General features: G+C 40.0%; 1 protein-coding gene and 1 long non-coding RNA gene across 3 annotated transcripts in view; one reads left to right on the forward strand and one right to left on the reverse strand.

Annotated features, from left to right (window-relative positions):
- Positions 1–4,040, forward strand: part of PROS1 (protein S) — a 37,242-nt gene extending 33,202 nt beyond the window's left edge. For both annotated transcript variants that reach the window (XR_010833436.1, XM_067001965.1), the window contains one exon: positions 1,586–4,040. Coding sequence is in view for 1 of the 2 variants with exons in the window: in XM_067001965.1 (XP_066858066.1) it covers positions 1,586–1,731 (146 nt within the window). In the remaining variant the exon portion in view is untranslated. The remainder of the gene's footprint in view (positions 1–1,585) is intronic.
- LOC106039471 (uncharacterized) overlaps positions 1–24,398 on the reverse strand; it is a 185,896-nt gene that overhangs the window by 32,141 nt on the left and 129,357 nt on the right. Inside the window, exons 5-10 of the long non-coding RNA XR_010833467.1 lie at positions 22,101–22,248; positions 21,646–21,862; positions 18,966–20,079; positions 17,982–18,110; positions 7,788–12,861; positions 6,633–6,690 (exon numbers count right to left, since the gene is read on the reverse strand). This is a non-coding gene — a long non-coding RNA (uncharacterized lncRNA). The remainder of the gene's footprint in view (positions 1–6,632; positions 6,691–7,787; positions 12,862–17,981; positions 18,111–18,965; positions 20,080–21,645; positions 21,863–22,100; positions 22,249–24,398) is intronic.

A 24,398-nucleotide genomic window follows, 5' to 3' on the forward strand; every position in this document is an offset into this window, starting at 1 on the left:
ATACAGGTAAATATCACTTTTTGTAATGCCTGCTCACTTTTAAAAGAGAGTTGAAGGCTATGTTTACTTAGTAGAGGTGAGTCAGTAGGTTCATTGAGCCATAGTAACTTGACTATGACTCTGGTCATTTCTTAGCCCTCATTACCATTGTGATATTTGTCATTCTTCCTAGTACCTTGCTAACACCGATGCCTTAAGAGTTAAGACATTGCAAATTCACAAAACAGATCTCTATATAAATCCAGTATCTACTTAGAAGTAAAAAAAAAAAAAAAAAAAAATCCCCACAACAACAACACACTCCACAAAACAAACACACACACACACCTTATCCACAGGAGCCTCTTCTGCAACAATCTCAGTTGCCAAAGAGAAAAAAAGTAACATAGGAAAGCGACTTTAAGACTACATCAACTCATTTATTTGTTATAACTCATCTCTGAAAAGTCTCTGGGATTATTGAGCAGTATAAAAATGTAGGTAAGGATTCCCACACTGAGCTAAGTGCACAGAACTGTATGGTTAAGAGGCACCTAACAAAAATATGTGTTTTTCATGAAAAACAGAACTGCCTGTTTTTGACACACATTTCTTCAAACTTGTAACAATGCTGGAAGGATTCCTTTTTGCTAATTAATTCAACACAGCGCAGGCTAAATGAGTGTTGCACAGTTCTGTGACAGCAACACGTTATCCCTGCAGCCAAGAGCAGAAGGACACAGTTCTAGAGGACAGTTTGTGCAGTACCTCAGCTTGCAACAACAGCAAAAAACACAAGGAAGCAGTATTTCATGTTCCCCAGACCATCAAGGCAATCTTTAGGAGAGACAGAATGATTAACACCTGACAAAAAGATGATGCACTTGATATCAGCTTCTAGGTATCCTCATTCTGGTTGCTGAAGGTACTCGGATCCCCTTCAGTCTACTTTGTAATATGGTTGTGCCCTAAGGCCTCGCAGCAAAGCCTGCTTGGTTCTGTGCTTAACATATTGTGTGCTGGAAGCACATCAATGATATGATGTTACCATGACCTAAAGAATAGCTAAATGAGCAACAGATAAAGGGGGTCTCTCACAGACATTTCACTTGGAAGAAGCAGTAAGGAAGCAATAAAATGTGTGCAGTTCCCAGGGGTGCCCTTTTTGAGAACTTACAGATTTGAATCCAGAGTAGCTTTCTGGCAGAAGTAACACGGTTCTTTCGGTGACCTCTAAACCCATAAACATCTGTTTGTAAGTCAGGAGAAGAACAGTGCACTCCAGGAAACACAGTATTAGTTCACTATAGTTAAAGCAGGAAATGCTGAGAAACACTTATGTATAGTTTTTTGGTTTCTGGATGGGAGAAGACTTATAATGCATATTTCAAATGTTATCGACCTTTCTCAACTTTGCTGACTTTATCTCAAAGAATCTTAACAGAAGGGAGAAGAACTTAGTTAAAAGTTTCCTGCCGAATTGCTCTTTTTTCCCATGGACGACTAATGCAGGGGGAATGGAGTGTTCCCCATGATTTTGCTAATCTGAAAAATATATAAGATGTTGCATGCCTTGGCCTAATAAATTGAATGTGTTTCTGTGCAGATGTTCCTCTGGGTGCAACGTTAGTAACTGCTTTTTATAACGGCTGCATGGAGGTGAAGGTCAACAGCAGACAGCTGGATCTGGATGAAGCTGATTTTAAACACAATTCCATTAGATCTCACTCATGCCCACTGATTATGGAGTAGCCATTCAATTCTTAATTTAACTTTTTTTCCTTTCAGATATAATTTGCATAATTAGTCTCATGCCATAATGAAGCCTGTACTATTTTGTTCAAGATGTGCCAGGAAAATAATCAACGGCGTGTTTTTCATCCCTTTTATATAGAATGTGGGTGAAAAAGTCTCCTCTCTTTTCAGCTGAAAAGAGACATAATCAAGATCAAAATTCCACAAAGTGTTCTTTTATCCATATCAGTGATAAATCTTAAAGCCAGAATTATCTTCCACACTCAGAATATGCCCTTGATATATTTAGTTTGGAGAGAGAAGTTTTACATCTTATTTTCATATGTCAGCACAGAGTTACAAGTTGCAAATTTTGGCAGACTATCTGAATCTAAACAAAGCCATTCTCTTTAAACTTTTCCAAACGTAATATACAAAGAGAAATCTCTACAGGTTTTGTAGTACGTGCTTTCAGTAAAGGGGAAGGTGCCCTGGAATCCAGAGCCCAAGCTCTCTGTGGACATGTTTACATATTGTACCAATGCTGATAAAGCAACTTCCAAACTAAAATATTTTTAAGTAGTTCAACTTTTGAAAATAGCTCTTGTTATATTGTACCAACTTTAATTCTTCTGTCATAGAAACCCAGCTTTAGACCGTTAACAGAGTTCTGGATCAGATCAGGTAATTTACTTCCAAAGTGGATTAAAATATAGCCAAGGCAATTTTAGGAAACAGAAAATTGCATGAGGGAAGGAGCTCTGGTCTTCATCACAGCAGATCAAACTGGAATTTGCTAAATAAAGCTGAGAACTTGCAGCAAACTTTTATTCCATTTATGACAAATTTGGCACTCCCCAATAGGAGCACCCTCTAATGTTCAATTGTATTCCCTTTACTTAGGTTAACCTCATATTCACAGAGCCCCCAGCAGAGATTTATTTGCAAACCCTGTTGCAGTTATTTCTGACTTAGTTGAAAGCCTAAGTTTTGCTAGTAACATCAGCACGTAAAGCCATATTCTGCTCAGCCAAGTTTAAAAGCACAGGTGATTAGAAGAGTATTTTTCTCCTCTGGTGTTCATTTCAAGCATTTCTAGTATTTCTTTATCATTCTTAGAGCATTCTTTCCACTTCCAACCTCATTTTCACACAACCAGGAACCTCCCTGTGCAGCTCACCTAGTGCTTTTGATAACCCCCAAACAAATAAATATCAAGAGAATTGCTGTAAGCAATGAATATATACCCCCATCCATCAACCAGCGAGACACTATCTGTCAGAATTTTCAACCTGAGGTTTTTGCTTTCTTTGCTCGAGACAATCAAGTGGAAATGTATGTACAGAAGGATGGATTGTGACAATAGTCATTTTGAGGATTGCCTTTCTCCAGAGATACTCCTAGTGACATTAGCGAGGTTTCTTTCATGGTTGAGTACTAACATTAGTACATCAATACCGCAGAATCTGAGGCCATCTTTCAACGTTATTGCTGTGAGGTTATTGCTAACTTCACTTCCCACTTGTGCCCTTTAATATAACACAGAGTTTGCTCTGACTTTCACATCAGCCAGCATCAGAATGGTCTCCAAGTCTGTCCAGCGTGGGTTTGTATTTAGCTGCTTATCAGCAGGAGTTCCACACAGCTGACACCCAGGGGCTAATTGCCAACAAACTACTTCAGTTTCCTAGGATGGCATGAAAAAAAAACAACAACAAAAAAAAAACACCCACATTCATTTACCCAGACTCCATGGAGGGGAAATGACCACAGGAAAGCATCCCTCCTTGTTCTCTTCCCATCCCCACAAACACATGTCATTTGAGCCTAAGGCAAAGAGTAACTCTACTGAAATAAGCAGGTTTTGTTCAAGGTGAAGCCAAATTGGGAATTTTGACATAAAATACACCTTTAACTACTTCGTCTATGGTATCTCAGCAGTACCCACTGAATTTTGCAAAGCCCTCAGTCAGCTTCTTTGCCTTGTACAAGTACGCACAGAAGTAGTTTGAGGGGAAACAGAGTAAGGTGTCAGCAATACTATGAACACTTACATCAATCTGTGTGAACAGAAGAAAAACAAAAAACACATCCTTTTCAAAGGGGATAATTGGTATAGACTTGGAATTAAAGAAATCAAAAATCACTTAAATTTCCCACACAGACACCATTTCTTTTTATTTTCATGCAGGAATACTTTAGGATACTGTAGTTGTAATGAAACCTCTGCACTGTATTTTGTTTTTGTTTTTTTTTTTTTTTTTTAATGTAAAAGTGCCTCCCTATTGTAAGAATTAAATAAAGCAGCATTTGCAATTTTCTTCTCATTTTAAGTTGTATTTGTTTATCTTTGTTCATTTTCACTGTGCAGGGCTGGTTCTAGTGGTCAAATGGCTGACTTAAGAGATTGTGATAATCTTCAGTATCAAAGAAAAGTGCTCAAATTAATGTGCTATCCAAATAGGAATCCATGTTCTCTAGAAAAATGTTTGAATTTACTAATTTTTTAATATCACCTGAAGAAATTTAGCTCAGTTTAAAAGCACACATGGGGAAAAAAAAAATAAGTTATTAATTCCTATCTTTTCTCCTTTATCAAATGTGTTTAATTTCATTTTTAGGCATAATCATTTCAGGAAGGGCTCTTCAGTGTTCATACAGCGGGAACAGCTGGTACCTGCTCTGGGCTTCTTCAGCTCCTGTGCACCAAGTATTCCAACAAATCTACATGTCCTGATTTCCCTGAAAATGAAATGTAGCCATAAAATTGGTTCTTATTTATACTGAAGCAGATTTCTGCATATATGCCTGATCTAAGGTTAGCTTACGTGCTTTAATACCTGCATGTCTCCTGGTGAAGATAACTAGCTAGACTGGGTGAGAACACCTTCACTACTGTTGTTTAAAATTAGCTCTAGGGTTGTCATCTTCAAAGAAAGAGAGGCCAAGCTTTCTCAGACATTCCACTCCTGCTTATCACTCAACAACGCACTGATGTTGGTCCTTCAGTGTCATTAGTCATATGCACATGCTTAATATTTTGCTGCCTCAGCAACCTCATGATAAAAAAAAATACACAGATGTGGGAGCATTTCACATTTTGTCTGCCAGAAACAACAGTTGTGTGCTAAAAAATTAGATAACAGGAAAATTGTAAAAACTATTACCAAAGGGATAAATAAGGCATCACTTAGTAAATAAAAGAAGAACCGAGACACTGAGATTCTGATTTTCTCCCACACTCTTTTCCTGACCACAGTCCTGCAGCAGCACTTTAGAGCTAAATGACCTTGGCTGCTGTCATTTTAGACAGCTTATTACCTGTCGCATTGGTGCAAAAGTGCCAACAAGACAGAAGCACTATCACTGTGCTACATGCTATCATATCACATGTGCCATCATTGGAAATCGAAAGGAGCATCTACAGCAGCCTTCATCCGAACTACCTACAGAAACTTCACAGGAATAGGGTTTACTGTTCATGCTTTAAAAACAATGCTTCCTGTACACAAATGAATATACTCCCGCTGTTACACTGGTCATACATGGAATAGTTAGATTTCAATAGGAATATGGGAATAGGCAGCTAAATCATCATCTGGTAGGGGAGCTCTTATCATGTTTCTTACAGACATGTTTATTGAATCAACCAAGTGGCTAAGAAACTACACAGTTGTATGTAATTCAGGAGTTAATTGTATTGCTTTCTTTTAAAAGAAAATAATAATTTGTAGCATCTCCAGAAATTAGGGAAATGGAAAAAACAAGTAGCAGGAAAACAAGGTTAAGTGCATTTTAGGAAAGACAAACATGCAAAAAATACATTTAAATACATACTGTTGGCATAGGTTAGCACTTTCTACACAAGCATAACATTAAAGTATTCCACGTTGCTTTTTTTCTGCCTCGGCCTCTAGATTTTTTTGATTGCCTCCCCAGACAACAATAAAAAAAGCACAAGCCATTTGATCTGACAGAGTTTCACTTCCCTTTCTCTCCAAACACAAACACTGTATATAAAAAAAAAAAAACACCACCACCAACAAGAACACCATTTAAAAACATTTTAACCTTACTTGACATACAATGTGATGTAAAATTGCCAACAGTTCGTTCAACAGTCATCCCTGGGTACATCCCTCCCACAGTGGCCAGCCTTACAAATATTGGTATTTGTACAAGAATTCTTGCACATAAACTCAAATAAGGACTTCAGGTTGTTTATGAGTATCCACCGTTAGAAAACTAACTGAAGACACTCAAAGTGCCAGACTGACTTATGATGCCAGACCTACTATAGATCAAGTCCCTCGACCACGTACTCTCAGGAACATAATAGGTCCTTGAAGTAGTCCCTAATATCCTGCTTTGCTTTTTCAAGTCTTAACAGCTCCACGCAAAACATTGCTTTTGTTCTCTGTCACTATAAACTGTACTTCCCTTTCCTCTCATCACGCACTTACAGGAAAAACAAAAACCAACTTCACAGCACGCAATTCTGTGGTTACAAAAAGCCATATATTTTGCTTTTCTAGATACAGACCCAGAATCAGCTTCTCTGACTTGGACAAGCCTTCTCTGCTGGAGGCCCACCACAGCCCTGTGTGGGAAGCTCACGCTAACAGTGGTGCTGATGCCCTGCACAAGTGAACTGAGGAGGTGCTGAGGGCCGCAGAACTGGGGAACAATATTTCTGGAATTTACTAGGGGTTTTAGGCATGATATCAGAAATATGAGTTTATTAAAGATAAGGTCTTCATTAATAGGATGCAAGAAGACACATGCTAGTAATTTTTGCAAGTTTGGGGTAGTACAGAAGACAGAGAATAGAACTGCCTTTGCTTAAAATAAACCCAAAGAAAAAAGCAGTTCATGTATAAAATAGCAAATATTTTGATTGCCACTCAGCAGTGCCTTACCTTTCCAGGAAAATTCTCTTTTCATCAAGTTCTGGTATGATTTTCATAAAACAAAACTCTGTATAGAAAAATATAAATAAATAAATAAGTGAATGAATAAAAAAAGAAGAGAGACAGAGAAAGGAAAACAAAAGGTTTCCTTTGAGCAAGACTTTCTCTTTTGTAGCCTGTCACAGGCTGTATGATCATTGCCACCAGCTGGTCACAGACTCCTGCTAACTCAGTCAATTCAAAAGCAGTCTTCTCTTTTAAACCTGGGCAGAAGCCAGCCTTTTGTTTAAAGGGTTTTTTTCTGGAACTGAAGGTCATGTAGATTTAACAAACCTGTTTGCCTGGAACAGGAAAATCCTATCACCTTGTAACTCATGTCTTTATATTGAAACACTGGTCAATAGAGGCATTAAGCAAGCTGCACAGACAAACTGAAGTTTGTATCTTGGTAAAGGATTATACAGGCTTTCAGAGTCTTCCAGACGACACATAAGTAGTTCATTGGCAGCCTCACAAAATCCTCATAGTGAAGCCATTACCCTACATTTGCCATTTTCCACAGATGTGAACCAGAATGACATCAGGATCTGCCCCAAACTGTCCTTCCTCACGCTGGGGTGGGCCAAGAACACGGCCTCCTTGGGGTGCTCCACCCCGTGTGGGAAATGAGATTAGTCCAGGTCAAGCAGTCAAGAGAGATGCTGACGTCCCGTCTGCACGAGTGAAGGCTGCTTTTGTAGGCACTTAGCTTTTTAGACAAAGATAAATGAACAATAGTTCCAAGAACGGTCCGTATAAAAAAGATTGTCTCATTAAATAAATGATGGATAAGAACAAACATTTTGAGTAAGAAGAGCAAAGTTACTGAAAGTCTTTTTAAAGCAAGATGAGCCTTGCACTGTTGTTTTCCAAATTTTATTTGCAAGAGAAATACTTTGAATAAATAACCTGACAAACTTTAGAAATGTGGGCTAAATGTTTTTCTAACACAAACAATGTAATCACAATAATTTGGGGCAAGATGTGTTGCTAAGTTCTTTATAACTGAAAAGCCTAGGCATTGATTTAAATTATGTGATTTCGTTTCACCTTTTCTTCCTGCAGAAAACATGATATCTTCTACTACAGTTTTAAAGTAAGCAACTTAAATGGTTACCCTCTCACCTGTTCACACTCTTTAGCAACATTTCTTCTGAATTGACTTTGGGCTTTTATCAAGAAATGAAGACAGCAGGAGTCACAGGTTCCCCGCCGCTGATGATATTAGCAGCTGGTGCATTCAGCAGTTCCTTGCTCTGGTTTGGGTGTCAGTGATGTCATCAGCCGATGCTGGCGAAGCAGAGCTATGACCTATGATCTCAAGGGCTGAAAATGTAGTTTAATGCATCCATAAGAAACTAAGAACAAGCTTTGCCAGTATTTCTAGTGTCCTGCTACTACCAGAAGCCTAAAGAAACTGTCACTAACAAATTACGAAATTGATTTAATTAGTCTTACCTTACAGCCTGTTGTAGGTCTTGACATAAAAAAATCCACCCTCCACCCCCAAAAAACTCCAACCACTGAAACTTTAAAAGTGGACATTAGCTCCTCAGCAATATTCACAGTGAATGTTAAACAGCCCCCCAAAGTGCTTTGTCCAGAACCATTTTTTATTTTTTGTCATTATGTGCACATTATGTCATTATGTTTTTTCTGCTGCTAATACTGGGTTTAACTCTGAACGTGCAGAGAGAATGTGTGTAGGCAGATGGCAGAACAATACACTAAGGAATGCTCTCCAGGGGTGCAAAGGGACACCAGGCATCCACCTGCCACTCCACTCCCCTTCATGCCTCTGAAAATCTGTCCTAAACTTACTGTTACACAGGCAGAGGGACCTGAGCTGTGTCCCAGAGCCCAACTTTAAATTGTGTGCTAGTCTTTACCAGAACAAGAATCTACTTAGGTACAAATGCAGAGTGTTATGCTTGCAGTCAGAGGAGAAATACCACAGGTCCAATGATTCTGTGACAAATAAAAATTATACATGCTTGTGACTGTACTGTGCTGGGGCACTCATTGTAGCCTGTTTCTGTTAAGTACAATGTATGCAGAGAGTGAGAAAGTCATTCCCCAGACACTCCAGAAATCTAATGGTTTCCCATGTCTGTTGTACATGTTACTATATAAATCCATAGCTTAATGTGTTTTTAAGTCGTTAGTGCTTAACATAAACCCTTCCTGGCTTATGCGGCAATGCAAGTTTAAACTCCTGCTAATAACTTTCTATCCAGACTTTAATTTCCTAGTAACAAAGGAAGTTGCAATGGCACTGATACCTTTTAGCAGCTACCTTTACACGCCACAGCCCCAGTGAGTGTGTTTGGGACTCTGGCATGCTAGCAGAAGTCATCTCCACACCGGTTCCACCAGTGAAGGTCCAGTCACTTGATGTGGCTATGCCTGAGCCTCGGAGGAGAGCTCGCTGGCTGTCACTCAATCCTGATAGCAGAAAGGAGAAGCTGGCTGTGCAAAGTGAGCAAAGGAGAAGGAACAGATGGCTCATGTTGGGTTGTTTGGGGCTTACGCTTAACTGATGCTGTACAAGCCTGATGTCTAGAGGTACGGTCGGATGCTCAACTATTGTGTGGTGCAGAAAGCAGAGGACATGTAGATCCTCACCTACAGATGATTCATTTTCATTCCAGGAAGCTGTGATCCATTACAATAAGCCAGCTCACTTCACAAACTAGATTTGGTACCCACATGGAACATGGTACAGGCTCATTTGCATTGCTTCGTAACGGAGAGAGAAGGCCCAGGTAGCACTGCAGCTGGTCTCACGGCCTGACTGTGGTCTCCACATACAGTGCAACATGTATGGGTTGATTCATGAACATACAGCAACTCTGCGTGTTCGTATTAACAATCTCTGCTCAAGGACTTCAGCCTTGTGCTGCTGGTCACAAGATTGACTTTTCACCAGACTACAATGCCAGATTTGCTACCTTACCTTACAAGGCAGAAGCCAATCCTCCCCCCCTTCTATTTTGCCTTTATAAATAGAAAAAAGTTTCTCCAAACACTACACCGAGGACAAATTATCTGTTCTGCGTTAGTCTCCTCCTCCTAAGTATTTGGTTTCCCATCCATCATCCGCAAGGGGTGAACTGCAGACGTGCTGCTAGTCACTGAATGTTCACACTGAAGTTTATCTTAGTACAAATGAACCATTTTTAGGTCCCAGTGAACTTACATGTCTGATCTGCTTAGCTTAGCAATAAAATAATGGCTGTGGTGGCTGCCAGCTCAGCAGCTTCACTTGGAGTGTAACAGGCATGCCGCCGTCTTTCAGGCTCAGGCACCATCTGCACTGCAGCGCCTGCCACTGGTATTTAGTTACCAATTCCCTCGCTGCTTCATAAACCAGGAAAGAATCTGTTTCACTTTCTTAAAACTGGGTTGTTTTTTTTTTCTGTCTTGTTTTGTTTTTTTTTCACAAAAGTCTGGGAAACCTTTTGAAATGGGGATTTACAGACAAATTTGGACTTTGTTGTGCTACCAGAGTTTCAGTCACCCTGTCAATTGAGCAAAACAACACACACATACATACTATTCTGAGCGCAATGAAAAGTTGAATTTTTGGTTAAGAACTAGAGATTTCTCAAGCACAGTCCCCCCACTCTCCCATGTGCTTTCAGAGTTCCTGTACTGCATCTTCTTCAGGGCCATTCTTCAGCTGGGCAGGACTCGGTCTATTACTGTCTGGCCCTCACAGCTGTTTTGCTGCTATGCACCCCTTAGTGTATTGTCATGTAGGTAAGGAGAAGTTTTCCCTCAGGAGAAGCACAGAGAAGAGAAGGTCATTATGCTCCAAAGCCCCTGCATTTCTGGGATACAAACACGTAAACAAGGCACTGGTCTCCTCCTGGTCCCTAACCACTGTGGCCAGCCCCCTATACCACCTCATATGGGACTCCTCATGCCTCTAGATGATTAAATGCCTACCCAAGCTTCCTTTTCTGATCTGTCACACATTTCCCTGACTCCATTGTTGATCACAAAGTGGGATTCAAAATGTTTGGTGTCATCCAACAATATTTTAGTTTTAATGTACCAGATTATATAGCTTGGCAAGCTGTACTTGTGGATAACCCGATCCCCTGCTGTCCCCCTGGACGATCCTGTGGTCTAGGAGAAGGGATGGTCTGGTCCCAGGGTGGCTCTGAGGTAACATGTCATGCTGCAATGTAGTTTGAAGGGAGAGGTGTAAGCTGTTACAGAGATCCTGAATTTTGAGCACGTTCTGGGTAGTGACAGTACTGCCAGGCTTCTGTCTAGCCCTCTACGGTGATATTTGGGTCTGCCTCTGTACCTGCAGTTGCCTTATCCATGTTCACATCTAGCTCACATGCAGAGACTCTACAGTGCTGTGACTTCATGGACACCGAGGTCTGCTTTCATGTTCTCTGGCACAGATGTTGGGAACTTCTGTTGCTTTGCTGAGTGGTTGAGCCCTTGCTTCAGAAAACACAAATCTTGATGCTCCCAATACTCTACCTGGCAAAAGTGACCCCAACGTCACCATTGACGTTAGGTTCCTGCAAAACACTGCACAGGAGAAGTGTTTTCCTGCTGCTGGCCCTTTGAGCCTGCCTCTAGGTGTGCTGTTGGTTTAAGCGCTTAACCCAACAACTTCAACAAATAGGTGGAGAAAGCTGGCAGCCTGAATCCATTACTGGAAGCAACGTGAAGACAGTTAACTGGCCATGCAAATTGTAGCTACAAATTCTTGCCACAGTTATTAACCATCCCATTATCTGCTTTAGTACATTATCACTGGACCTGCCCTCTGCTTCTCCTACCTGCTGAGAGCAGAGGAGGAGAACTAAACAAAATATTTTGATCTGCCCAGGAAATACACATTTGAAGTCGATGATCTTACAGGGATGCTGACCAGCTGTTTGTTTGTTATTTCTCTGGAAATCTTAGCCTTGTTTCCAATCAAACAATTTCTGTTGTAGATTCGCTACATTTCTCTAAGACCAGGGCACTGTTTTTCATTTGTATTCTCTGTTTCCTGGCCAAACATTGCATTGCAGCCAGAGAAAGCTTGCAAGAATGTAGCAGCATGTCGGGGTGGAAAATAAACATTTGAGGGATATCGCAAGTATTTCCAAAACAAGCAACACACCCTGAGAGGGGTCAGCATTAAAGTTCAACTGAAGAGGAGCACATAATGGACTGAGACAGCACAAATATTTCCTGTGCAAAGCACTCTGTATTGTGGGGCAGGGGACTCTCTGCTTACAACATTACAAAAGGTGATGGCCCATATTAAGATACGCTGCCTGCCACGTATCACTTCTGCCTGCATATATCAGCTGCAGCCATGTGCCCATTCAACCACTCTGCCCCATTGGCCAAATATGCTTAATTAAGACACTAAAAACAATCAGAAACAGGTGTTTCTCACATGGATAATTACAGCTGTGCTGTCAGCAGAGCACATGTGTGTGGAGAATCGGATATTTTAAGAACAAAACACGCACCACCACCACCCGGAGAGTTTCTACCTTTGCCATATAAGGGCAAAATCCTTTCATGTCAAACTGCATAATTTTGGATGACCTATTGCCAGTTCTTCATCCAACACTTCAATATAGCGTGATACACCGGATCTTAAAGAAGTGCTCATATACATTACGTAAGCTGTTAAAAGCCACATGGTTATCGGGGAGCACACATGCTAGGCTTATATAAAATATTTGCTAATACAGTTATCAGCCTGGCAGCATCAGTTTGGAACTTGGTGGTCTTTCAAGGTGCTTGTCAGTGCTGATTTACATTTTCCCTGGGGACCAGCTATCCATCCATCTGCTGTTCCATAAATCAGGTTTCCAGAAATAAACTCACTTTCTAAAGGCTACGCAAGATCTGCCGCAGAGCAAGTGCATCTGCATGCATTGCTATCTCTGAAAAAAAACCCTTTGATGTTCCTCCAAACTTCTTGGTTTGTGTTGCAAATGGAATCCAGGAATGCCAAAGGATTACAGAGGAGTGGAAACTTCATGAAATTCAGTTTGGGAGGAAATGCCGTGCTGTGTTTAAAAATGATTCTCCTGGGTGGAGAGCAGCCTAGGAGGGGAGTAGCCGTGCTCCCCGCGGGGCAGCGTTCGGGCTTCCAGGCCAGAGGACAGCAGCTGGGGCTCCTGGGAGGCACCAAGGCACTGGCAGCATCTTCTTAATTATTAACCTGCAATTAAATTAACGTGCCATGCTCAGCTCCCTGGCCAGCAAACTCCTGGTCAAAAAATCAAGAGGCAAATGTTAGGGTGAGGCAAATGTGAGAAACGGGGAGCGGGTCCGGACAGCGTTGCGATGCTGTTCAGAAGGGACGCGCCCTTTCAGGTTTTATCAGACCCGGTTCAAACACCCTGCAGAGGCTCGTTGCGCATTTTAAAGGTTTCTTTCCTCAGCTTCCAGCAGGCTGAACACGGGAATGCTGCGGGGGCTGCCGGGCTGCAGCCCTTGCAACCGAGCAGGGGCAGCCGCAGGCGGTGGCTGCGCGCCTGGGAGCCACGCAGTGGCGCTGCCCGATCGGTTTCGGGAGAAAACGATCGCGTTTTAGCTTCTGGAAGAGTTATAGCGCAATTTTAATAATAATAATAATAGTAATAACAACAGCAATGATAAAACCTCCTGACATGTTCAGACTTGCGAGGCCCTGTAAAGCCACAGTGACAGGTTTCTGTATTTATGGGCAAACAGGGTTTTTACCTTGATGTGTTAGAAGGAGGGCATTTGGTTTGTCTGAGCATTTCAAATAGTGTTTGAAGATTTTGTGGAGGAACATTTGAAGTGGTCAGGGTAAATATATCATCCCTTCCACTAGCAGTGTTATGTTTGAATTAAAGGAAATTAAGATGGTTCTATCTCAGAGTTTTAACTAAAATATTTTACATTAAAATCAGGAAAAAAAAAAACCAGCAACAGTAAATTGCAAATAAGGATAAGAGCAAAGATCACTATTCTGGATAGCTATGGTCTGCATAAATGCATAAATGAAAAGAAGTATTTGCAGTGTGTGGAACAGAGACTATTTATTTTTATTTTTGTTTTTATTTTAAAGAAGGCAAAATGTTTCATAAAAAAAGCGTCAGAAATATACTCTGATGGCAACCTTGGATAAGCAAGGGATCCTCTCTCCAGTTATATTTTCAAATGTCTCCCAGTGGTCTGGTCATTTATGAAGGCTTTTCAGGCAATTCTAACACATAGAGCACCCAGATTAAGGTTTTGTATCTGACCGTAAAGGAAACTGAAATCAGGTGTTCAAGTTGTTACAAAAGCAACAACCACTTACCTGAACCCCTCAGACATGCTCTAAAGAAGTATTTACAGTTACTTGGCTTAAGACTCTGCTACATACAGCTGGATGCCAGCTCACCCTTTCTAATGAAGGTCTCCTATATATTCAGATAGATCTGTCACAGTGTTATCACTAGAAGCAACTGCCCTATTTCTGAAAACTACACCAAAACCAAGGCATGAAAAGCAAAACCTCACTCAAAACTAAAGTAGTAAGTCCACATAAAATCATCATCAAGACCCTGTGTAGACAACATGTGCTGGGATGAAATGAACACATCTGCTTTATATCAACAGGCATCTTGGGCAACATCTTCACATTCAAAATGTTGCTAAAGCCGCAGCCCTGTACTGCGCAGATAAAAGGAATTTTATTGCACAGTAGTCAGGGCTTTGACTGTGCTATTATTGAACACAGCCCCGCCAACACAGACCTTACCTAGTTATAGGTCATAGGATTGTTTACATACGGTCTGTTTATGTCACTGGCTATAAAAAAGAAGGCAAAAAGGGCCACATGAAATTATGTCCTACGATAAGCTTCTTAGGAGACACAAGATAGGCAGAAAAGTGTATTTTTCTTCAATTATGCTTCAGACCCCCATGTAGATGGCAGATTTTGCACCAAGGAATGGAAGAGGGGTTGAAGAAAAGAGGAGATGAAGCACACGGCTCTACGCTTTTTTGTTGCTTTCCAGAGCTCCAAAGGGACCAGGGGGAATGGGATATAAACTGGCTGCTCTGGCTTGTGCTGGTGATCAGGCAGGGACCAGGTGGCCCTTGTATGTCTTAACCAAAAATATCACTTACAATAAACTTTATTCTTATTTTTCCCTTGAGTACTAGGGATGGGGAACAGAGCCGAGGCCCGTCTTTCAAATCAGCCACAGTAATACTACAGGGAAGTGGGAACACCAGCTTTTCTCCCAGACATATGAACCACCAAGCATCTTACAGTCCCTGTACAATTCTTAGGTAGTATTACTTCCTCCTTTCCACTCTTTATCTCAACTGTGCACTGCATGAGTCTTATTTAGACTGAGTGTCTGGTGTCAAGAAAGAATAGAAGGCAGTTTCCTGTCAAAAGTCAAGTAATGATAAAAACCAGTATTAATTTTCAACTGAATTTGGAACAATTACATAGAAATAGTTGTTTTGTTATAAAAATCTAGCCACAATACTAGCTTATTCTGCGACAGACCAAATTAGTGTTTTGCTATTTTTATTTCATCCTTTGCTATTTGGAAGGAGATGGCTGTGTGTACATTTTAACTTGACTGAATTATTGAGAACTGTTTTATTAGTTTATCTTCTGTAAGAGTCTTGCCTCCCTCATGACCTTAAATTCCATGTTGAGAGCCTACTGCAATTTGCAAGTAAACTGCCTTGAAGCATACAGGAAATATAACTGCACCATAGCACACAATTTTATGTTAAAAAGAATGATAAACATTTAAGTTCAATGGCATCTAAATAACTATTCAGAATATTTTCATATAACTTCAGATGAAGTTCTTATATGTTAAGCGGATATAGATCCAGCATCACAATAACAGTCCATCAATAAATAGCCTCACAGGTCTCACTTATTATTTGCCTTATTTATATTACCCATGTAAAAGAAACAGCGATCAAACTTCATCTTTTTTTGCTCTCTGATAAGCTTAGGTTTGTTTCTTTTTGTTGTTTTGTTTTTACTTTAATAAAGGACGTTTATACAAATTTGGAAGTATGGAAGTCACGTGCAAATATTTAGTTCCCTGGTTGTCCTGAAGCCTTTTCTAGAAGCAGCATCATATACAGAATGTCAATATACCTCTAAAACAAGAATCACTTAAGTGCTGAGATACAAGAAGAGTTTGACTACTCTTTGAGATTCCTTAGAGCTTTTGTGTGAGTTGCACTCTTCCAGTGTGGCCCCTGTCCCTGTAATTGCTTTGATTTATTCTCATCTCCTTTACTATGAGGCTACATAGAACAGAACCATAGAATGTTTTGGGTTGGAAAGAACTTCAAAGAATATCTAGTTCCTCATGGCAGGCCACAACAAAGTGTGGTTCCAACAGGGAAACTTCTTTGAGCCCCTCCATCATGAACATTTACAGATCTAATATTTGCAATTTTTTCTGATATAGCCCTGTACTTCTAAGGTGGTCGTGTTATATTTCAGTAATATATTGGCCCCATCATTATGCTGGCAAGTTCCTGCTCCTGATGTACTTGAAAAAAGTTTTTATCATCACTTTTTGCACCCTAGCTCCTCAGAATCTTTTTTGTTCAGCTTTATTATGGTTTCACATATAGCTTGCCAGAAGTTAAATCCTCTTTTCTATGTTCTTTATTTGGGTTTCCACTTACTGAAAAATATGTTTTAATTTCTAATCACCTCCTTGGCTTGTCTTTGGCTATATAGGCTTCCCTTCTCATCCTTAGTTCTTTTAGACTTTGGGAGTATTGGAACAGATTTCAAATACTCCCTCCAAAAAGGAGAATAGAAGGGAGGGGAGGGGAGACATCTTGAAAGTTGCCTCTTTTTTTTTTTTTTTGAATTACATTTGAAACTGAAAAGCATGCCCACTCTACAGTAGAAGACTCAAGCTCAAAGTAACTCGCCTCATCTTTGGTCCCCCCTAAATTAATTATAGATTTCCTGAATGAAAATAGCAGCATCTGAAAAGATTATGGAAAATAACTTTCACGTGGGGAACCCCAGAAGACAGAAGGATTTAGATTTGAAATTGTTTTATATATGCAAAATGTCTACCTTGAGGTCTAAAAGGTTTAATCAGATCTTACAAAGTGATGCAAGTTGAAAGATTTAACATGAGCATGTACCAGAGTACTTGGGAAAAAATACTGCAAAATTGACCAGGCAAGAAGCTCTGAAGTGAATAATTCTCAAAAAGCATGTGTATGGAGCTGGCAAAGACCATGCCCTGAAAACAGTGGCTGAAAGGGAATGGGTGATTTAGTAAATCATTCAAGCAGTGAGCTTTCATCTGTGGATCCCTGGTCTATACCTGACTTAAGGCATCAATTATAAGTGTCTTGGGTACCTATTCTTCACTTAATTAATCTCCACACTTACATGAATTGTGAACTCAGAGCACAACCAAAATCTCCTCTAGCACAAAAAAAACTCAACTAACTAGAAGAGAAGGACAGCCATCATGGTTCCAGACACAATGGAAAGACAATTCACACCTAAAGATGTATAAATATTTGTGCATGTGAAATGTTAAAGATATAACTTTTCCAGCCAACAATGACCTTCCAAATCTGAGGAACCTGATCTGAACAGGAGTTCTCAAAATTACTGTACAACTTCCCACCAGAGAAGGTCGTGCAGGACTTAACATACATCTACTCTGCAGACTTTTCTTAGTACGCCACATGAGCTCAGGTTGATTCATATAGGGGTTGGACCTGTACTGTTAACCAGGCTACTCAGTTTAAAGCTATCATTGGTATCTGCATCATTGTCCTATGACTACAGTGTAGACATCCCTATAACCTTATGGTGTTTGGCCCTTCATGGTGCAGTGGTGTTACATTTCTGATTCAAATAATATTGTCTATTGAAACTTCACTGATGACAAGAAGAGGAAGCTGAAAGGACTAAGAAAGATAATATGAAGATGAAAGAGAACAGACATACAAGAAGAACCAGACAGCAAAAAGAGAAATACATTTTGGAGAGAAAAATATGAAAAGCAGCAGACATGTCAAAGACAATTACATTGATTTAAATGCTTCAAAAGCTGGACTTTTCTCATAAACTACATTAAATGGAGAAACACTGACAAGCACGGTTTGTTTCTCTGCACTACACAAAGCACTTACTAATTAAAAATAAATAAATCAAACATTAGATTTCTGGGCACATCCTGGTCATGTTACCTGTGTAACTCAATTTTTAAAGATTTTTGATGTCTCTAGTGATGAGTTCATATAGCATAAAGCATCACTGGATTAAAAAAAAAAGACAAAAAGCTTTTAACTCACCATTGTTCTTCTCAAACAACTGCAGCATAAACATTCTTCATACAATTAGTTTTGCACGTGAGTTAACGATATAATTCCATAATGGACTCATCAGTTTATGAAAGTCTCTACATCTGTCATTCTTGCAATCTAGTTATTATTGAAAAGATAGAGATACGCATACATTATTGTAAAGCATTATTAACCACTATAACAACATATAAACATTAGATGGTAGTAGTTATTTAACTTTTTAAAGATTTTTCTGTTATTTTGTACATAGTCGAGTTTAATTTAAGAATACAGTTAACTGAGGCATTACTGGCTATGTCCAGGTAACTGTTTCAGTTCAGAAGCTCATTTGTGACTGTCATGTAGAGTACTATAAGACAATACTACTCAGAGGTTACAACATTGTAGGTTATGAAATATTGTATGGACTGACTCTTTTTTTCCTCTAAAGGACAAATAATGTTTCTGAGATAGTACAATCTTTGTCTGCAGACTCACTGAAATTAGCCCTGCAACTCCAGGTGAAGGTCATCCTTAATAAATAATCCTATCAAACACCCTCACCCCAGCTTCACTTCTGTTGAACATTTACACCAGGTAAAGTGTAGTTAAATCACAGAATCACAGAATTATTTAGGCTGGAAAAGACATTCAGGATTTTCAAGTCCAACTATTAACTTGATTGAGTCCCATCACTAAACCTTAGTGTGGCATCCACACATATTTCAAATACCTCCAGGGATGGGGTCTCCACCACCTCCCTAGGCAGCCCTTTAAATAACTGAGCTAAATAGAAAACACTGTTATGGAATGAAACTGTATGAATAGTTTCATTGTGAATATTTTTTCCCTGAGTGTAACCAAATTAAGTTTTATAATTTATTTGAAAACTGTAGTTTTACTATTCCAGTAGAGGATAAAACAACTCCACTTTTTGAGTATAAGCAAATTCTGTCTTCACAGCAAGTGAGAAATAACCTATAATGAACATACCTGCAAATTCCAGTCACATTTTTTTTATATAGAAACAAGTTGGTCGATGACCCAGAAGTGCAATGTAGAAAAAAGACAAGGGATTTGCCACCAAGGACCTGGCTAGGGTTCATCAGATATCCTAGAAGAAATTTCTTTCACAGAAATAAAATTATTTTTAAAACAAAATATGTATTTGCCATACCACTCTCAATGTTGCTGAAAAAAACTTGGAAATGTACAACTCCATAGTTTAAAACTGGAATCCAAATAGATAGAATCTCTTTTTTATTTAAACTTTTGACTCGGGGTTGATTTCCTAGCTTTTGAATAGCAAACACTTGAGAATGGCAGCATTGCTGTTGTTTTTATCTCCCATTCTCCATTCAAGGGTAACTCAAACCTAACTCTCTATATCTAATTTCTTCTCATTGCTGTAAGCTGTGTGCATACACGTGTACATGCACATGCACAGAATATCATAGCTTCAGCTGGCTCTTATGGACCCAAAGTGCTTCAGAGGAACAATTGAAATGTCATTACCTTTAGAAGTATTTTTGACATAAAAAGATAAGGTTCCAGCCCTGTTGTTAAATTACAAAGCTAAAGTGAATATTTTATTTTGCTTGGAACTCAAAGGGCAAATTTTGGTACAGAAATCAACTGGATGAGGGATCACAAATTCAAGGCTCTTGAGCTTCTTCTGGTTCACCAAGAATTTAGGTGTGGCCCAGGCATGCAGACTATATCACATCACAGCAGCAGTGTCACAGTGGTTGCAGCCTTGCAGTAATCCCCATAACCAGCGAGAAGATGGAGCAATCTAATGGGGAGCATTGACTTGGTTCACTGGTTCATCCCCATCCTTCAAGAAGTAGGTGGTTGCTTCAGAGCACTGCTGGTGCCTCCCACCTGGCAAAGCTTCCCTGGAGCATTCTTCCCAGGTTTAGCCTTCTGGCTCTCAGTTCCTTGAAAATTTTCTGCTTTCTCCTAACATCAAGAACGTTGGCTGCTCCACCATTGGATGTGTTTTCTATTTTGGTTTGATGCTGATTTGGATCACGTAAAATCTCACATATCTGCAGGAATTCTGTTTGACATGAAAAGATGCTATGCTTGCAAAAAGCACCAGTTCCTTAAATACAAAATAAAATGAAACAACATATAAACAAATAAAAATGTTAAGACAGTACTGTGTTCTGTAAAGCATGAAAGCTATGCACATCAGATTTCTACAGGCTCTCAGAAGACACTACAGAATGTGTGGGCCACAAGAAGACAAAACATTTTTATCACTTAATCTGGAAAGCTGAAGCAACTTCCCATTCTACACGGGGAAAAAAAGGAGGAGCCACTCTTAAAAAATAAAAACTTTATGCAGATGAGTAGGTGCTGCGAAAAATAAAGCCATGATTTTTTTTTTCTAGCTAAATTACATTGAAATATCACTTACAAAAATATGACATTTCAAATATTTCATACAGTCCATCCAAAACACAGACCCAAATCTCACAGTCTTCATGAACTTTTTTTTTTTTTTGAGTGTGCATTTCCACCTGTTTTGTTTAGGTACCATGTGGCAGGCAGAAGAGTGTAATAATGCAGAGAGTACTGTAGTGGTGGCAGCTTAAATAAGAGCCATCGCTGTGTAAATAGTTTGACAGTCATTTCAACTGCATTGCTTCCTGATGGGGATAGACATATGATCACCTAATTTCCATATGAGAACAGCATATATTTTTTAATAGCCACCTCATTTTTCACCAGCAGGCCATGAATATTCAATAACGATATTTCCTACAGCATTTCTTACCCTGGTCTTCTTTTCCCTCCAAATGAAATTAAAAAGAAAGTGGGGAAAAAGTCATAGCTGCTTGCTCTACATTCCCATTTTCTAACTTTTTTGTTTGTTTGTTTTTCATAATACTACAACTGTCCAATGATCACATGAAATCCTATCTGTGCTTTTCTTAAAAAACAAACAACACTTTTTTTCCCTGGGACATTTTGTCCTCATTACTTTTCAGAAGGTCCTAAAAACTAATAATAGCACTTCTGAGCCAAAACTTCCACATTTCTTGTCAAAGATCAGCCACTTACAAATTTAAAGAGAAAGAAGCTACTCAAAGACCCCTCATCTCATCTGTCTGGCCTAAAGGGTCCCTGGGTTGCAAGTAACATATTTCACATCTTTTGTTCTGGTCTAAATGCTTACTCTTAAAGACTTCAACGAGACCCAGAAAGAAATACCCACTGCTGCTGGATTTGTCAGCTTAACCTCTTCTTACCTTACAGTTGTTTGACAGTATATACAAGATGGTGATAATTTTCCTAGCCTGACACTACAAGAAGTGGCTTCTGTACAAAATTAATCAGAAGAAAAATACTTTGGTTCCTTTAACAGCACTGTAATCAGAAAAAACAGTGATTGCAGAAGCACAGGAACTGAAGTCCATTTGATGCCCAGCTGTTGTCCCTTAAGATTTGTACTTAAGCAATGATGACAGTCCTGCTTTACCTCTGCTATGCCACCTGATTATATAAAGAGATTAGGGCTGTCAATATAGCGCCCGCCAGGAACTACAAATATTTAGGGTCTGGAATTATTCCTACAAGTCAACGGGAATCATAGTGACAATTTTAATGAAAGTTGGACTAGATTCAAGGACAGGGGAAGAAAAGGTTTTGTTCCTGTAAGTACCTTAGGCTGCAACTGTTTTGATCTCCGCTATGTTTTATTTTTTTCCAAGAGTTTAACAGGAACAAATATTTGTATAGGTGTTACAAAATTGTGCTATGGGGAAATGTTGAATTACAAAATAAACTGCATTCCTGACAAATTGTAATTACTGCCCAGGAGAATGAACACGGAGAAACTGCTTCCTCTCAGTTGTGGGAACCAGGCTTCTGCTGTGCACCTGATGAGAAAAAAACATATATATATAAAAAAATCCCCCAAATAAAAAGAAAATTCCCACAACCAGAGGACTTGCACAGGTTCACATGAATATGTTTGGGATTTCAGAATCCTGTGCAGATGTCAACCAGAAGACTGGGATAAGAGGGATCAGTGTCTGGTAATTATGGTTACATGGGCTGACATAAAGGAAATTTGAGATTAGAAACTTTCTCCAAATCCAGAGGCCAGACGCACACCTTCTGTTTACCAGAAGTAATCTCCTTCTCTTCCATGATATGACTCCAGATACACATACACATGCGGAGGGCAGGATTTATCCTCTTCACTTCACTTGTTTTTCCACAGTGCTGTATCAAGACCTCCGAAGATGTGTCACTATCACTTCTAAGTGTTAAAAAAAAAAAAAAAAAGAAATTAAAAGTCAAGTCTCAAAAATTCTGAGGTATGCTTAAAAGTAGAATTAAAAATAATAAATGCTAGTCTCTTTTTATTTGCCCACCCACTTTCACATTATGGAAAGTTTACATATTTAAGATTTTTCAAAAGCCACAGAGGCCAAAAATGTATGTCTTTTCCAATAAAAATTGTGATTCTCAGGGGAAAAACAGATTGCAGTCCATACAGTGAAACTCATGAAGCTGGAGTACGCAGCAGTGGTGAGGGCAGACTCCAGTCAGATGAAAGCATGAGGTGGGTGGCCAGCCAGGGTTAGCGGGGGCTGATTCTTCTATAAGGCCAGGCAAAACTGAACTTAGCCAAGGGGTTTGTTGTGTAGTCGACGTGACCCGAGGTGCCCCTTCATCCTGCCACACACACAGAGGGCCACTGCTGCCATCAAACCCTGAGTGCATGCCTCAGCCTACCGCAACACACAGTACTCCCCTCATTTGGATCAATGTGATCTTTCCTCTGTGTCTGTAGTCTTCCCAGGGCCTGCCACCCACCCAGGGGGTGCAGGGTCTCTCATAGGTAGCTCCACCTTCATGGGAATAGGAGCAGAGTCACCATGTGTGGCCCCAAACACCCAGTGGCGACTCATCCCAAGCCTGAGGTCTACACACCCCAAGGCCAGACCTTGCGCCTCGGTGTGCCCCAGGGCTTACAAACAACAGAATGAGAGTTGAGGGGCCCAAACTACCTCAGTGAAGGGGTCATCAACAAAGGACTCTTACATGCCTATGAGATATCAGTCTATGGATCAAGGAAATGAGCACATCTCTTTCTGTTTCCCCAGTAAAGTGGAGCATCCTTGGGCTTTAGGCACAGTCCTCAGAGACGTCCCTCAATTCTTCTCTTAACATTTATTATTTTTCCCTGAATCATGGAGCCAGTCAGACAGTCTGTCTGTCGCTCCCCTGTCCCAGCCAATTTCCTTTGATGTTGTCTAGTCATGCAGTTAAATGAAAATAAGTCCGTCAGCAAATCGTGGTACCTTTTCTCTTCAAAAACAGGACACCTTACTTCTACAGTCACTCCTGATTTTTCATTTCTGTTATCTGAGGAGGAAGAGGAATACACTTTCCACCTGCTCCTTTCTTGGAGAAGCTACAGGAATCTGTTCTCATAGCTTCAGCCAATCTGTTGTCCTCCATCCATGTTTCCAACTAAATATGGGATCAGTAAGGCTTGCTGGTCACTGTCTCCAGCTTCTCATTTGGGAGATCAGAGCCAAGACTAGGATGTTTTAGCAATAGCAGTAGCTGTGCTGAAAACCCAGACGTATTGTATCGTTGTCAAAAGCTTCACTGGGCAAAAACTGTGGTAAGGGTTTTTCTTTTGTGTCACAACAGCCTCTTCCAACTAACCAGCTCTCACCTCTCTAATAGCCCCATTCAGAAAGGCTCAGACACTACAGAATTTTCTAACCTTATCTGTCCCTACAGTATTCCCAGAAGCAGGAAAGAGCAACTTTAAAATAAATGGAAAACTGAGGCACTGAAAGACAGCAGCAACACCAAAGGTCAAAAAGGACATATGTGGGGTAGCAGATCAGGCTCTCAAAGGCCACACACGAGTGCCTAAACCACCAGACCACTTCTTCAGTCAGGTTTGGAGCCAGGAAATAATGTCTGGACACTCTTTTAATAAAAACAAAACCAGCTAAAGCTTTTGCATACAGACCCAAGACTCACTCATGCCTTAATTCTCCACAAAAGTTTGCTCCAATTCCAGGCAGTAACAGCTAAAGAAAACATTTTGGGCAGTATCTCCCACTGATTTAGCCCTGCACAAAATCATTCAAACCAAGGCAGCTTGACCAAAAAGTTGCCTACACATCTTATTTTCTTTTCTCTCCCAGACGTAGCCCTCACCCAAGTAAGACTGAATCACATAAAGCACAAAAAGGCTACGCTAATTGTGCAAAGAGGAGAAAGAGGGTAAAACATCAATTCCAATTTTCTTCCCCTTTTCCAAAAATTCTTGCCTTTGCAAGCATATTACTATAACAAATGAAGGGAATATGGGTAGCATTTAGGATGAAGTTTTTCACTCAGCCTCCACCTGTAGTACATAGCTTAATTGATTCTCCAGTG

This window comes from Anser cygnoides, chromosome 1, assembly GCF_040182565.1.
Source record: "Anser cygnoides isolate HZ-2024a breed goose chromosome 1, Taihu_goose_T2T_genome, whole genome shotgun sequence".
NCBI lineage: Eukaryota > Metazoa > Chordata > Aves > Anseriformes > Anatidae > Anser > Anser cygnoides.